This window comes from Penicillium diatomitis (genome assembly GCF_028827545.1).
Source record: "Penicillium diatomitis strain IBT 30728 chromosome Unknown utg000005l_segment0_segment0, whole genome shotgun sequence".
Lineage (NCBI taxonomy): Eukaryota > Fungi > Ascomycota > Eurotiomycetes > Eurotiales > Aspergillaceae > Penicillium > Penicillium diatomitis.
Genome location: NW_026623177.1, coordinates 2,687,292 through 2,704,095, shown reverse-complemented (window position 1 = coordinate 2,704,095; position 16,804 = coordinate 2,687,292). Strand labels below are relative to the sequence as shown.

Below are 16,804 nucleotides of genomic sequence, written 5' to 3'. Positions count from 1 at the left end.
CCATCCTTCCGGATCTTTCATAATCAGGTGAACGAAGTGCGACTACCTTGTCGGTCCTTACGCCAGGTCGTTTCGGATATGTTAGTGTTGGAAAGACAGCTATCAAATTCAACGTCCGCTTGAACCAGTGGTCAACATAGATTTGTCGTCACTTTGACGACTATTGATTCACTAGCGACTCGGGCAACATCCCACTAGCCAATCGAACATCGTTGACCAGACTTTCAAGTTTGGAGCATGCACCTTTAGCTACCAATCATTCCAGGATTCAATCAGAGACTTGGAACGAGCATCATGGACCGATTCACTCAATTTCCTGCGATTCAGCGCCAAGCGGTTGCTGATGAAACCGGCATTGCATGCATCAGCCAGGCATGGCCGGCAGAAACTGCAGCCTTGCCAACGGAGATCTTGGGCCTCGCATGGGCAGTTCTGTTGCGAGCCTTCACAACAGAAGAAGCCCCGGTATTTCTGCTCGACGGTAGCCCCGTGAAGGTGGACACCTTGACGCAAGAGATTCGCCCGGCGACCCTGGATCCCATTGAATTCTCTGCAGAGCACACTGCAGTGCATTTGACCGATGATCCTGCACGAGTCTGCGAGGAACTGTCGAATGGCAGCGCGAAAGACCAAAAACTACCCTCTGAATTGTGCACTTTGACGTGGCATTTCAATCGCAAGGCCCAGACGAGCACATTGCAAGCAACCACTGGCATGGATTCTAATTACATCCAGCAGCTGGGCTGCCAGCTTGAACACATTGTTCGAGATCAAGCATCTCTATCGGGAATCGCAGTGAGATGGAGTCCTCTGGCAAATCAGAATTCCGAGACGACAATGAGACTCTCTATTGCGAATCCCTCTCCCCGCAACTTGGCAGGGCCTCAGTTGCTTCATGAGCTCGCACTGTGTAATACCACGTCGGAGAATGATGCAATTGAATTTATGGCCGCAGATAGAGCTGTCTATCGTCTCAGCTATCGTGCGCTTGACCAAGCCTCTACAAGGCTAGCAGCAAGAATCAGCACTGCGGCAACAACCACGAGGACGCAAGCAGAGCAGCGACAAATGGTGGTGCCCATTCTGCTGCCTCAATCCTTGGAGCTTTATATAACCCAGCTCGCCATTCTTAAAGCTGGCGGGGCTTTTTGTCCTCTCACAATCGATGCACCCTCAGACCGCATCGAGTTTATCATACAAGATGTAGCTGCGGCAGTGATTGTCACGCAGGATGCTCTGACCACGAGAATCCCCAAGGGCAGCAATGTCACAGTAATTACTGTTGACGAGCTCGAGAGCCACTTGGAAAGCCACAATAGCACAGGGACCATAGAGCAGGTGCACGCGCGAACCATCGCTCCTACGGACCTTGCATATGTCATGTACACTTCTGGCTCGACTGGTCGACCCAAAGGTGTGGGCATCTCCCATTTGGCTGCAACGCAGTCTTTACTCGCACATAATGAATTGATACCCCAATTTGCTCGCTTTTTACAATTCGCGTCACCCACCTTTGACGTTTCGGTCTTTGAAATCTTCTTTCCCCTTTTCCGTGGAGTCACGCTCGTTGCTTGTGAGCGCGAACAGATGCTTCTCGATATCTCCCGCGTGATGACCACCATGCGCGTGGACGCAGCTGAGCTGACACCTACGGTGGCCGGAGAGCTTCTACGAACCCGATCTGCAGCGCCATCATTGCGCGTTCTCCTCACAATCGGTGAAATGCTGACTCGAGCTGTGGTCGATGAATTTGCGTCCTCGCCCAACGGCGAAGACGGCATCTTGCACGGCATGTACGGTCCAACGGAAGCGGCCATTCATTGCACAGCCGCAACGCAGTTCCACTCCGATGACCGTGTGAATCTTATCGGTCGAGTCTTTAGTACTGTCTCTGGATTCATCATGCCCATCTACTCAGACGACGAGACGGATACCAAAGTCGACGAGCTGCGGCCGTTGCCCCTGGGTCAGATCGGCGAGTTAGTTGTCGGTGGTCCTCAATTAGCGGATGGCTACATCAATCGGCCGGAGGAGAACGCCAAGGCCTTCATCGACAGCCCTGTTTATGGACGCCTCTATCGAACTGGTGATAAGGCTCGAATGTTGCCTTCTGGGGAGATTGAATGTTTTGGGAGAATTTCCAGTGGTCAGGTCAAGCTCCGAGGCCAGAGAATTGAGCTTGGTGAAATTGAACATGCTATTTGTCAAACTCCAGGAGCGCGCAGCGCAGTCGCCGTCGTGAGCAATGGTAGCCTGGCCGCGTTCGTGCTGGTCAACAGCAAAGAGACAACCGAGCGCACACTGCGAGACGTTTGCCGGCAATGGCTTCCGCGATTCATGGTTCCGGGAGAGTTCATTCTGGTCAACCAGTTTCCCCAGCTACCATCCGGCAAAATCGACCGAAAATTGTTGGAAGCCGATTTCAAACGTCATCGTAGCAACGCTCAAGCCGCCAAGGACTACAAATTTCGTGATGAACTCGAGGAGACAATTGCTTCATGCGTGGCAAGCGTGATGGGGAGACAAGTGTCGGCTATAGAAAGTCTCGGTGCGGCAGGGTTGGACTCGTTGGCTGCCATTCGGCTTGCATCTCATCTTTTGGACAGTGGAATCCGACTGGACGTTGCGCATCTCCTCGAAGCAGACTCTGTGAATGGGATATGGGAGCTCGCGAGGACAGCCGAGGCCGTAGCTTCGACTGAGAATACAAGCGCAGGTCTGCAGCTGATCCATCAACTGGTGGCAGATGCAGGTGCTGCACGGATCGAGGCTCTTGGATTGAGTTCAAAGGTTGGTGCTGTTGATCTTTGCAGCCACATCCAACAGGCGATGATAATGGAGACCGCTCGGCAAAGGCAAGCATACTGCAACTGTATCGAATTGGAATTCTTGCCCGAGACACGTTTCTCTGATATACAGCATGCGATTGTGAAGCTCCTGGAAAGTAACCCAATTCTTCGCTCCGGTTTTGTTGAAATCGGTCTCAAGGATCAGGCTTATGCCCGATTCGTGTACAACCCGGCAGAACTTGATGTTCTTCACCAACGCGAAACATTCAACTACGGTTTTTCACTGATGGTGGAAAGCGATCTGCTAAATCCACTTCAATTTTACTTCCGAGAGGCAGAAAGCGGTCCTCGATTACTCGTTCAGATTCACCATGCGCTATATGACGGCTGGTCTTGGCAGCTGATCATGAGAGATCTTCGTCAACTCTTGTCAGGCGAGGCTATTGAACCCAGGCCTTCTTATACACTCATTTCAGACTTCTTCGCCGAACACAAATTGGGTCATTCGTATATTAACTCACTGAACTTCTGGCGCGACAGATTGCAGGGGTCTCCAGTGGCTCCCTTTCCTAAATTTGTCGCGTCTGTGACTCCAGTTGGCACACAAGAGGCAAGTCGTGACCTGCAAATATCGATTGAAAGACTGGCAGAAGCTTCTCAAACGCTGCACGTCAGTCGCCAAACAATCTTCCAGGCGGCATACTGCTACCTTCTCTCGACATACTTAGGATCAGACGATGTGACCTTTGGTACTGTCTTTTCCGGCCGCACGCTTCCAGTCAAGGGCATTGAAAGTGTTCTTGGTCCTTGTATTCGCACACTTCCTACTCGAATGGCAATGGGCCAAATGCGAACCGTCGCCGATTTGTTGCTCGCAATTCAAAACATGAACCACCGATGTCTGGAGCACGGTAGTGTCTCGCTTCAAGATATCAAGAAAGCTTCTGAGATCGACCCACGAGCTAGCCTCTTCGATACCGCTTTTGTCTGGCAAGAGACACTATGGCAAACTAAGAAGAAAGATGAAATTTTCAAGGAAGTCAAAGAGAGGGAGTTTCTAGAGTTCGCTGTGTTGTTGGAGCTCGAGCCCCTCGAGACAGATGTCCGCGCAAAGATCACATTCCAGCAATCTATTCTCTCCCGTGAGCAGGCTCAATTCCTTCTGGAGCAACTTGATGCCGTTGTGGCCGTGATACTTGAGGCACCAACCCTTGTTATTGAGGAGATCGGGCAACGACTTCCAATCAATATTCTGTCAATTGCCGATTCCGAAGATGTCACACATGATGGGTTATCTGAGATATTGGGTCCACTCGCAACAATGGGACCTGATTTGGAAGCTGTGAAAATTCTGAGCTCATGGGAGTCGGACACGCCATGCTTCGACTCCATCACGTACGGCCAATTGGCAAACCAAGCCAATGGACACGCCGAATATCTGTCACAAGTCGGTGTCATGAAGAGTGATCCAGTCTTGCTCGTCCTCACTCAGTCAATAGAGTCTTACATTGTTTTGCTGGCTTTGGCAAAGCTTGGTGCTCATCTTATTTCCTTGTCGCCGCGAACAACATCAGAGGATCTGAGCAGTGTTGTGTCCGACATGCATGTGAAGTACTACCTTTCTGGTTCATCGCGCGAGTCTGAACTCGGATTTGCTATTCCGGGATCTGTCCAACAGATCTCTCTCCCGGAATCATTCGAAGCACCGGATGAGATACCTCACGCGGCTTACGACAGTTTCCGATTCTCAACATTTGACCCGACGATCAAAGACTGGGCCTCCTTCACGTCGCCGCAATTGGGTGATTGCTTGGGTATTTTTAGAAAATCCTATGATCTCACACACGAGGCGAGGATTTTCTCGACGGGTAGCGCTGCCTTCCCTGGTAAGTCAAAGACAACCCAACTTATAGGTCATTTCTAACCGTTCTAGTTCCCATCATTGAATCAATGCTGGCATGGAGTGCCGGAGCCGTTCTCATTTCTGCCTCCAGCGATGCCATAGCCGGTGATTCACACAAAGTTCTTCAGGGTATGGGGCTCACTCATCTTCACACCACACCAACTCTAGCATCTCGGTTGGATCCCAGCAATTTCCCCACAATCCGAGAGCTGTACGTCTCTGGTGAACCATTGACGGTGAAGGTTCAGCGGAAGTGGGTTGGAACAAATATCTACTACGGTAAGCTCTCTATAGCGATGAAATTGCTGACGGGTTAACACTCACATCGGCCATGTGCTAGGCTACACCTGTTCAAACTTTGCCGGGCCATGCACAGGCCTCGTGAAATTGGATACTATCGATGAAAGCAAAAACCTTGGCAGGCCAAATCGGAACACCTCGCTGCTTGTTATTGCAGATAGTGTTGGTTTACAACCAGTGCCCCGCGGAGCTGCTGGTCAGCTCTGCTTTGGTGGCAATCAATTGGTAAGTAAATTTTTGCGGCTTGTCGATACCGATCATCACTGACGCAAGTCAAATCGGCCAGGCTGAAACATCCTCAAAGAAGGTTCTTCAACATGCTGAGTTGGGCAAATTCTACAAGACGAATGACATAGCCCGGTTTCTTGCGGATGGTACTGTTGAAATTATTGGCCAAACTGCCACTTTTCGTCGAATTGAGCAGGTTCTATTGTCTTCGAAGCACGTGCAAGATTGCACGAGCTTGTGGATGGAGATTTCGACATCGAAGTCGCCGCAGTTGGTGACTGTCTGGGTCCCTGCTGAGACAGCTCGTACAAGTGACGATCTGGTCGAACACTCGCTGGAGCTTCTGAGGGACTTAACATCCAAGCTACCTTCTTCTGAAGTTCCGAGCTACCTGGTGCCAGTTCCAATCATTGCTATGACAGAGGGTTTCCTGACGGACCACACAGATGTTTCAAATATTGTCAAACGACTTGGGCCTGAAACACTTCGCCAATACTCTGCCGTTCCTGATGACAGTGCCCAGGACGAAATTCTCTCGGATACTGAGAAATCAATTTCGACTGCTCTTTCTAAGGTTCTTGACCTCGATGAACGAATAATTGGAAGGCACACATCTTTCTACAAGCTTGGCTTGGACTCTCTGTCTGCCATAGCCTTATCCAGACAGCTTCAGGAATCTGGGATAGGACGCTTGCCAGTCTCTACTATCCTTCGCTACAACTCAGTGAGTCAGTTGGCAGACATCGCTGCGACCACTTCTGAGACAAGGCAAGTCTTTACCACACAGAGTGTTGGACGGTCTCTGGAGGTTTTCGATTCAGACTTTGTTTCCGCTGTGAAAAGTGATATAAGTTGCGGGGCTTCATCAGTCCAGGGGGTGTATCCGTGTACGCCTCTGCAGGAAGCTATGCTCGCGGCAGAATCTGATAATGGCACGGCGTATTTCAATCACCTGCTGCTTCGTGTGAATGTTAGCCCTGACACGATGAAGGAAGCGTGGCTACAAATGATACAGCGTCATGGGATCCTCCGGTCATGCTTCAGGCAGACAAATCATAAACGCTTCGCCTACGCGCAGATTGTTTTGGACAGTGCCACTTTGCCTTGGACTGAGAAAAAGACTGCGCCGGATACATTCAAGCAAGACATCGCCGTACTGAAAGAGGACTTCGAGCGTTTGTCGCCAGTCGATGGCAAATTACCCTATTCTTTGACATTCCTCGAAGACGCTAGTTCGGGGAAGGCTTATCTGCTGCTATCAATTCACCATGCACTCTATGACGGAGAAGGCATAGCCCAGCTTCTTGACGAGGTTCAGACTGTGCTTGCTGGAGGTGCACTGGCTAGTGTGACGCCTTTCCACCGCTTCATTGAATATATGGTTTCTATTGACTCAGATGCATCTGATCAGTTCTGGGACAGGTATCTGTCAAGTGTTTCCCCCACTCTACTATTGAGTGCACAGGAAAACTCCGCTACCGAAATTTCCGAGTTACAAGCGGCTTCCCAGCAGATCAGTATGCATCTCAATCTGACGCTTGAAGTCTTCAAAAAACAGTGTCAAGATTTGTCAGTCACTCCGCTTAACGTGCTACACGCCGCATGGGCTAGGCTACTAGCGCTTCAGTCCGGAGCACCCGATGTCTGCTTTGGAAACGTTTTCAGCTGTCGAACAATACCTCTTGAGGGTGCTGACAAGATCGTGGGTCCGTGTTTCAACACTCTCCCCATGAGAGTTAGATTTACATCATCTGCGACAAACAAAGATATTATGAGGCTAGCTCAAACTCATAACAGCGACATCTTGCCGCATCAGCTCAGTGCTTTGCGGCACATTCAAAGGCGTGTTCTGCAGGGTAACTCTCGGTTATTTGACACGCTACTTATTTTCCAGTCCACCGCCAATCAGCTGGATTCACGCTTTTGGGAGATTCTCGGTGATGAAGGCAACATGGGCTTTCCTCTGATCTGTGAGGTCGTGCCCGACGAAGAAAGGAATCTTCTTCGGGTCTGTGTATATTTCCAGCAGTCGCACGTCAGCCGTGAGGCAGCGGAGATTCTTGCCACGGACTTCCTGGCCATTGTGGAACAGATGATGCAATACCCCTCTGCTCAGGCTTGGGACAAGCGGGCGATCACTTCTGACCTGTCTGCCATGTTTGATTCGAGACTTTCCTCGGTCATGGAAGTAGATGACACTGCAGAAAGGGTGTCTGACTCGCGATCTTGGTCAACTCACGAGGAATTACTTCGGAAAATGATCTGCGAATTTGCAGAAACTGAGACTAATGCCGTTACGCTCGGTACGACTATCTTCCAGCTGGGTCTTGATAGCATCAATGCGGTACAATTATCTGGAAAGCTTCATAAAATGGGACATCCAATCTCGGCAGGAGACATACTTGAGGTAATCTTACACGCTTGATATGAAATGAGCGATTTTGGCTGACTTAACACAATATAGGCGGCCTCTATTGAGAAAATTGCAGCCCTGTTCAATCAATCAGACAACAAGGGGGTTGAGCTTGAGTATGATTTCTCTGCATTTGAGAATGAGCACTTACGAACGGTGTGCGAGCAACTTGGTATCGCTCAGGACTCAGTGCAAGCGTTGAGACCATGTACTCCCGTTCAAAGCGGCATGTTGGCCCTTTTCAACCATTCACAGGGAGATATGTACTATAATAGGATGGTGCTCAACGCGCCTGCCCCTCTCGAGAAAGCTAAACTCAGAGAAGCGTGGAGCCTAGTCATGGCTCACCACGAAATGCTTCGGACAGGCTTTGTGCAGCTGCGCGATCAAAATTATCCCTTTGCTATGGTCACCTATCGCGCAGGATTTGAGCTCCCGTGGCGGGAGACTTCAGGCCCCGACATAGTCGCTCGAGAACAGTCTATACTACGAACCTTGCATCTACCGCCTTGGGAGGTCCGTGTTGAGCCCGGTGATTGCGTTAGCACTGTTCACTTCTCGGCGCTTCATGCCCTTTATGATGCGCAGTCTTTGGAGACCGTCTTTTCGGATGTTTTAGCTGTCTATGAGGGCAGAAGTCTCCCTGGGTCTGCTCCTCTCAATGACACCCTCGGTCCCATTCTTATCGAGAGTGAAAAGCAATCAAAAAGCTCTCGATCTTTCTGGGAAAGTTTGGCCACCGAGCTCAATTCGACCAAGTTCCCTGACCTTCATCCTACCCGCACAACCGAGAAATATCTTCTCACCAGATCGATCCGCTGCTCTCTTCCGCTTACTGATCTGGAGAGTGCTTGTCGTGCTGCCGGTGTCACGCTTCAGGCAGCGGGCCAAGTAGCCTGGGGCCGATTACTTGCTGCACTTACCGGTGAACAGAATGTCACTTTTGGGACTGTCTTGTCTGGTCGCAATCTGTCTCAAGCTGCTCAACAAGCTGTTTTTCCCTGTCTTGTGACCGTGCCATCACTAATCCAGACCGACTGTTCGAATCGCGTGCTTCTCCACCGCACTTTAAAACGCAATGCTGCTCTTACTAGGCATCAATTCACGCCTCTTGGACGCATCCAAAAATGGTTCGGCAGCGATGAACCACTTTTCGATACGTTGTTTGTTTACCAGAAGTTTGCAAAGCAGACATCGCCGAAGTCATCCTCATGGGAAGTCGTTGATGTAGAGACCAAGATTGATGTTGGTCACACTGAATCGTGTCTTCCCCTTGATAGAGCACTTGCTAACAATATTCCAGTATCCGGTCTCGATTGAGCTTCTGCCCCAGGCAGAGGAGCTTGAGGTTCGCATTAGTTGCCGAAGTGATCTTGTTCCAACAGAGCAAGCTGGTCTCATTCTGGATCAATTTGACAGGCTATTAAAGCACACGGTCCTGTCACCTGACTCTGCTGCGACTGACTACCTCTCTCTGGGCAACCAGCTTTTGTCTGTGACTCCCGCCAAAGAGATCCTGATACCCACTGAAGTGGCTTTGTTACATCAGTTTGTGGAAGAGAGCGCTAGAAGATACCCAGAGAGACCAGCATTTGAATTTGCCTATGGGCCTAACGCCGACTCCCTGCAGAAAAAAGTCTGGTCTTACAAGGAATTCAATGCCGATGGTAATCGGGTGGCTCACTTGCTTAAGGAGCAGGGAGTCAGGGCAGGAAGCATTGTTGGAATCTGCTTCGATAAGTGTCCAGAAGCTTCATTGGCCATTCTGGGAATTCTCAAAGCCGGGTGTGCTTATCTCGCAATTGACCCTTCTGCTCCAATTTCGCGAAAGCAATTCATTTTGGAGGACTCCGCAACAAAGGTTCTGCTCTGTGATCAGTCGCGCTGTTCAGAGTTGGAAGCGCTTTCTGGTGTGCTTGTACAGACTATCGATGTAGCAGGCAACATCCAGCAATACTCTGCCGGAAAACTGGTTCTTGCTCGTGATATCACTCCTGATGATACCTGCTACTGCTTATACACGTCTGGAACCACGGGTACGCCAAAGGGCTGCGAGATTACACATGGCAATGCCGTACAAGCCATGCTTGCATTTCAAAGGCTTTTCGCACCTCATTGGGATGAGACTTCTCGTTGGCTTCAATTCGCGTCCTTCCACTTCGACGTCAGTGTTCTAGAGCAGTATTGGAGCTGGAGTGTCGGCATTTGCGTCACTTCTTGTCCGCGTGACTTACTCTTTGAAGATCTCCCCGGCACAATTCACAAATTGGGAATTACACATATTGACCTCACGCCCAGTCTTGCAAGACTCGTCCATCCGGACGATGTACCATCTCTGTGCCGAGGTGTCTTCATCACTGGAGGTGAACAGCTGAAGCAAGAGATCCTGGACGCATGGGGGGAGCATGGCGTCATCTACAACGGATACGGGCCCACTGAAGCGACTATCGGTTGCACCATGCTCCCACGCATGCGCGCCAACGATAAGCCTTCCAATATCGGTCCACAATTCGATAATGTGGGCTCGTATGTTTTCAAAGCAGGTACTTGTACACCAGTGCTACGGGGTGGTCTTGGCGAGCTTTGCGTCTCAGGTCCTCTCGTCGGGAAGGGTTACCTGAATCGCGCAGAGCTCACTCAGGAACGATTCCAGACTCTTGACAATGGTGACCGGATCTATCGCACAGGAGACTTGGTGCGAATCTTGCACGACGGAAGTTTCCAATTCCTGGGACGAATCGACGATCAGGTTAAACTTCGTGGTCAGCGACTTGAGATTGGCGAGATTAACGAAGTTATCAAGCAAGCAACCCCTGAGTTAAACGAAGTTGCTACGCTTGTTGTGAAGCATCCGAAACAATCAAAAGATCAACTCGTGTCCTTCGTCACCGCGAAACATGTTGGCAAGAAGCCGAACGGGGTGGAAGTGCGCTATTCCGAGGACGATCGATCGGTTCTAGTTGCTGTGAAGACTGCTTGTTATTCGCGTCTTCCAGGTTACATGGTGCCAACACACATCATTCCCATGACCAATTTTCCGTTGTCTGCCAATAACAAGGCCGATATGAAGGTGTTGAAGGGCATCTATCAAGAGCTTTCTCTGGAGGATTTACAGAGACTCGGCTCGATCGCCCTGGACGAAAATGCTCAAAGTGGATGTGAGAAAGAGATCATCTCCATCTTGGCCAAGTTTACAAAGTCCCCTGAACCTGCTATCTCTTCATGGACAAGCATCTTCGAGTTGGGGCTCGACTCGATTTCCGTGATTTCATTTGCCAGAACCCTCAGGGAGGCTGGATTCTCGCAGGCTCAGGCATCACTCATCATGAAGCGTAAGTTGTAGACAATCGTTCAGCTCGAACTTTGCTAAAATCTTGAGTTTATTTCAGATCCGACCGTCGCCGGGTTATCCTCGGTGTTGAAACAGTCGACCCCTGTGTCAAATCTTCAGAGCAGACTTCGCTTGAGCTCCAAGCACAAAATTGATGCATTTACGCACAAGCACGCTCATTCCGTCATAGAGAGTATTGGTGTTGATGAGAGTCTCGTCGAACGGATTGCGCCATGCACGCCTTTGCAGGAGGGTATCATCTACCACTTCTTGTCGAGTCCTAAGCCTCTTTACTGCTCGTCATTCAAGTTTGCTCTTCACGAATCGGTCGACATCAAGACGTTGAAAGATTCATGGAGTAAAGCACAGGATCGGCTTCAGTTATTGAGGGCTAGATTCTCGCCAACTTCGGACGGCTATGCCCAGGTAGCTCTCAAGCGTGATGAACTGGCTTGGTTTGTGGAAGATGCTGCATCCGCGGATTTAATCGAAGATGTCCGACGAAGACGTTTCCAGCGTTGGACATCTTGTCTTGCAGGACTTCCAAATCAACTTTGGGAAGTCGGTGTTGTCAGATCGTCCGATAAGTCGGTCATGTGTCTCAACATCTTCCACGCTTTATACGATGGCAACAGCCTAGAGTTGATTCTGGACCTGGTAGCCAATCTGTACCTTGGTCGAGTGAATCAATTGCGAGATGGGCCACAATTCTTGGATGCACTACACTTTGGTCCATTGTGCGAGACCCCAGGAGAAGAAGGTTTCTGGAAGGAGCATCTGAAGGATGTTCCTCAAAAGGTTCTGCCCCAGCTGAACGACATGGCTGCTGGCAATACCTTCCTAGTTCGCAAGATGAGTATCGAGACGACAGAGCCCTTGAATCAGCTCACGAAAACTCTGAACGTGACAGAGCAGGCCGTACTTCATGCCTGTTGGCTGTTGACTCTTCATCAGCAATACGCATTCGTCCCTCCCCTGGGAATTGTCGCCTCTGGCCGCGCATCTGACACAGTCGATCTCTCGAATGTCATCGGTCCGTTGTTCAACACGATTCCTAGCAATGTGCGATTCCATGGTCTCGGCTCCTGGGCCGAGGTTGCTCGGAAATGCCACGACTATCATGTCTCCTCGATGTCTTTCCAACACACTGCTTTGAGGAACATCATGAAGTGGCTTGGAAAGTGTCCGGATGAGAGTCTTTTCGATTCTTTGTTTGTGTTCCAAAAGGATAACGGGGTTACCGAAAGCTCGCAAAAGGCTCTGTGGACACCACTAGACTCAGATGCCTCCCACGAGTATCCACTGGCCTTCGAAATTGTGCGCAACGGCAATGAATCGCTAGATATGACGCTTGCAGCACAGGAGAAATATGTTCCTGCCGCTGTTGCCGAGCAGCTCCTGCTCAAATTCCAGCGAAATCTGTCTGATTTCTCGCAAAATCCTGACCATGAGCTTTCTTATTCCAATGGGTTTGAGATGGCGAGTCAGGATAAGGATATACAGTCAGATTCCTTGCGTCGCGACGTGAATGGAGTGAATGGTGCGAATGGCACGCATGTGTTGAGCACGGAAGACTTTCAATTCGAATGGAGTGACCAAGCCTCTACTATCAGAACAACCATCGCCGCTCTTGCCGACGTCGACATGCAATCAATCGACGAAGATACCTCTATCTTCGAAGTTGGCTTGGACAGCATTGACGCCATTAAGCTGTCTTCTCGTCTTGCCAAATCTGGTGTCAAGCTCCCCGTGAGCATCATAATGCGGTACCGAACAGTGAAAGGCATGGTCAGCCAGCTTACAAATGCGAACACTCAGGAGCAAAATGGAGCTCCTTCTATGCTTCGTCAAATGGAAGCCTCATTGGCGACATTCCTTAAAAATGAAGGCCTCATGCCTAAAAGTGCACGCAGAGTACTTCCTGCTACTCCACTCCAGGAAGCAATGATTGCCGAGATGGTGGCATCCGAGTATCAAAACTACTACAACCATGATATCCTGCAGATTGAGCGCCATGTCAACATTGCTCAGTTGCAGAGGTCGTGGGAAGCTGTAGTCAAAGAGCATCCAATCCTCCGTACGTCCTTTGTCGAAGTCTGGGATCCTAGAATCCCGGTCTCGTTTGCTCAGGTCATTCACGATGAAGACACCTTTGACTTCCAAACCGTTCACTTGAATGGAGCTTCTTTGGAATCCGTGATTGAGTCGCAGCGCCAGAGAGCCCATTCAGCGCTCGCCGGGAAGCCTCTACTCAGCTTGACTGCTGCAATTAATGACGATGATCAATACCTGATCCTATCAATCTCCCATGCTCTATATGATGGTTGGTCGATCAATCTTCTTCACGAAGACATTCGCAGATCGTACAATGGGGAGAGCTGTACACGTCCATTGTCAGATGCAATTCTCGGGCAAATACTTGCATCTTCTGGCGATCGTGCCTTCAGATTCTGGAGAACGACCCTATCCAACCTCACCCCTGTGCCATTCCCATCAGGTGAACATGGCGAGCCTGGATCAGAGGCGATTCATCGCTCTGAAAAAGCACTCGCTGTATCCTCCGTCAAAGCTGAAACATTCTGCAAGCGCCATGGTATTACAATGCAAGCACTAATGGTCAGCTGCTGGTCATTGGTTCTCTCCTCTTATGTTCAATGTCTCGATGTGGTCTTTGGTCTCGTTCTTTCGGGTCGGAACGCGGCTGATGCAGATAAAGTCATGTTTCCCACTATGAACACTGTCGCTATGCGCGTTCTGCTCCACGGATCTCGCCTTGAGTTGATCAAATACGTACAGGATACTTTGCTGGAAATTTCTGAATACCAGCATTTCCCTTTGCGTCGGGCAAGGCCGGACACAAAATCTCAGCAGCTCTTTGATACCCTATTTATCTATCAAAAGCGCCCACCAGGAGTCAGTGTTGACTCTCAGCCGTTATATCGATCTGTTGGAGGATCCTCCAGCGTGGAGTATCCTATCTGTGCGGAGGTAGAAGGAGAAGGGGCTGACCTGATCGCTCGTGTCGCCTGTCGTGGCGATGTGTTCGGGAATAAGGACACGGAGGCGCTGCTAGATCGCATGGCACAGGCTCTTCTTTATGTGGTCGATGAGCCCGAGAAACCGACCATCCAATTTGCAGACGATGCAATGACCGTTCTGGGTCGCCCGGTTCTCCAAAGGCAATCTGATGATGCAGCTCGGCCATCACAGCCCTGTCATGATGCACCGAAACGCAGCGAGTGGACCAATATAGAGTCGAGTATTCGCAGTGTGCTTTCGAGTGTGTCTGGCATACCAGAAGACTCGATCGGTAAGGGGACGAATATCTTCGAACTTGGCTTGGACAGCATCAGTGCTATCAAGGTCGTTGCACTTCTCAAGAAGCAGTCCATCAAGTTGGTTGTGAGCGATATGCTTAAAGCTGGAACAGTTGAAAGGATGGCACTGGCAGTCAATCAAGAGCAACTTGAAATCTCACAACATCAAATTGACCGTGCATTGGACGAGTCTCTGGAAGGGCTCGACTTGAGCTTGCTTCTTGATACACATGGAATCGATACGCAATATGTCGAGCAGAAACTGCCAGCTACAGCTGGTCAGTCCTACTTCTTGGCCATGCATAGTCTGAATTCACATGTCTTCTACTCGAAGTTCTATTACATGGCTTCACTAGATTTGGAGACGGGATCGCTGAATCGTGCATGGTCCAGTCTTATCAGTGAATTCCCGATCCTTCGCACGGCTTTCCTTGCAACTGGGCTCTCACACTTGCCATTCTTGCAGGTTGTTCTCAGGTCGGTTCAAAACGCACCAATCTGGCATGATAATCTCGATCATGCGATCAGTGTCAATCAGCCGTTAGGCTCGCCTCCTGTTGCTCTGCATGTCAGCCGAACTCCCCGCGGAGTAGTTTTCATGCTCCACATTCATCACGCTCTATACGATGCTGTGAGTCTTCCGTTGATAGTCGCTCGACTGGCACAGCTGTGCAGCGAGCGTCCACCCGCGGCACAACTGGGACATGACCTTTCCCATCTTGTGGGATTCCAGCGAATTATCTCACCTATTGATGTTCGACGCCAGTTCTGGCAGAGATACCTGGGCCACAGTCAATCGGTCGACTTACCAAATAGTCAGACCCGTGAATCCGCCATCCGACATGACTATCAGCCAGGCTTAGTGTCAAACATGTCTCGGCTAGACAAAGCTGCCAACCGCCAAGGACTTAGTACCCAGTCAATTTTTCTGGCTATATACGCGCGGATACATCATCAGATAATGGCCAGCGATACTGTTAATGGGGCCAGCGCACCACATCAACTTGTGGTCGGCCTGTACCTGGCCAATCGATCATACGCGATCGAGGGTCTTTCAGAACTTGTTGCCCCCACCGTCAACATAGTCCCGCTTCGTCTTGATGACAAACATAGTCACGACTCGACGTCATTGCTTGCTGCTGCTCACAGAATACAACAAGATATTCACGCAATCAGCTCTGAGGAGAACGCCGGCGTGTCGCTGATGGAAATTGCCGAATGGACTGGGATTCGCATCAGTACCTGCATCAATTTCTTGCGTCTGCCAGAGTCCGATGACCCCAATGGCGATGATGCAAGTGATGTCGTCATCTTCAAGCCCATCTCGAGAGAAGAACTTGATGAGATTCACACGTCCAGCTCCTCGGATGACCCCGCACATATGAACGGAGATAGAGTTGCGTCAAATACAGACCGAGCGATTGGTATAAATGCGTCATTGGCAGCATTGAAAGAGGTCTTCCTGGTAAGTTCGACCTATCTCGTACGTACGACCGGTACACTGCGACCGTGTTCATGACCAGCAGCGGGCACTAATGCGAGCAATTCACTTTCTTCAATAGCCTACGATTGATATCGAAGCCGCTATTCGTGATGACCATTTGGACTTTGGTGTCTTTGCGCCGGACACTCGGCTTGATCGGCACAAGGCTCGCAAACTCATGGATACGATGAAAGCTGAAATGACGTCGCTAATTGAAGCGTGCGAGCTTGCCTGAATTTTGAAAGCGATATGATGTTGATGGTGTTTTCAGGCGTTCGAATTCCGTCTTCGAATTCTTTGCGCGATTTTTGCTTTTAGTTCTGTAGATATCTTCCCATCTTCTCTGAATCTCATTTTTGGTAATTTTATTGTGGAATACTCTGCGACCTCTACGCACATCATCTTCTCTACTACTGGATAGCGCGCCTTCAAAGGGTCCCGCTGCTTGAGGTTGATCGCGACAGGATGTACAGTATGGCTTCCCCCTTTTCTGTGCATACCCAGGCCCCATTCTTGACGCGGTACTTTTGAAATCTTTGGATAGCTTCGATTCTGAAGCGCAATGTTACCAGGGCCATTTTGATCTGTCATAAAGTCCACCTGTCAACACGGCAACTGATCAAGTGGCTGGTGATTGACGGGCCCACAGAAGCTGGGAGACCCACGCGAATCTTCATAGTGAAAGAATTGGATTGTCTAGATCGTTAGCTTTGTTGCCCACCCGTCATCGCTCTGATGAACTTTGATCGCACAGAGTCTCCACACCCCACAGCATCAGCATCCGTACCGTACAATGGCCTTGTGCATTGAGTAGGACCCTCAAATGACGAATGCGTGAGGTGGAAGAAGAGGAAGAAAAGGAAAGGAAAGGAAGAAGCTGAGCATGCGCCTTGCTGGTTTTCCTCCTCTTCCTTCTCCCCAACCGACATCAGCATGACGGTAGTGAGATCTTAATTGCAGAGTCTGGCCAGCCTTCCGCGATGTCCAGAAAACAGGACCGTGATCGCGGATGCAGGCGGTCCGCACCGAGTCAAGGAGGT

The 16,804-nt window shown here is 50.0% G+C and overlaps 1 protein-coding gene across 1 annotated transcript; it reads left to right on the top strand.

Annotated features, from left to right (window-relative positions):
* Nucleotides 1-294: 294 nt before the first annotated feature.
* sidC (nonribosomal siderophore peptide synthase SidC) lies at nt 295-15,999 on the top strand (the record flags this gene model as incomplete). The annotated part of the gene is made up of 8 exons (XM_056934988.1): nt 295-4,675; nt 4,723-4,971; nt 5,033-5,217; nt 5,279-7,627; nt 7,685-8,878; nt 8,937-10,965; nt 11,023-15,746; nt 15,844-15,999. The coding sequence occupies 8 exons, from the start codon at nt 295-297 to the stop codon at nt 15,997-15,999; spliced, it is 15,267 nt and encodes a 5,088-aa protein (XP_056790182.1).
* Nucleotides 16,000-16,804: the final 805 nt, after the last annotated feature.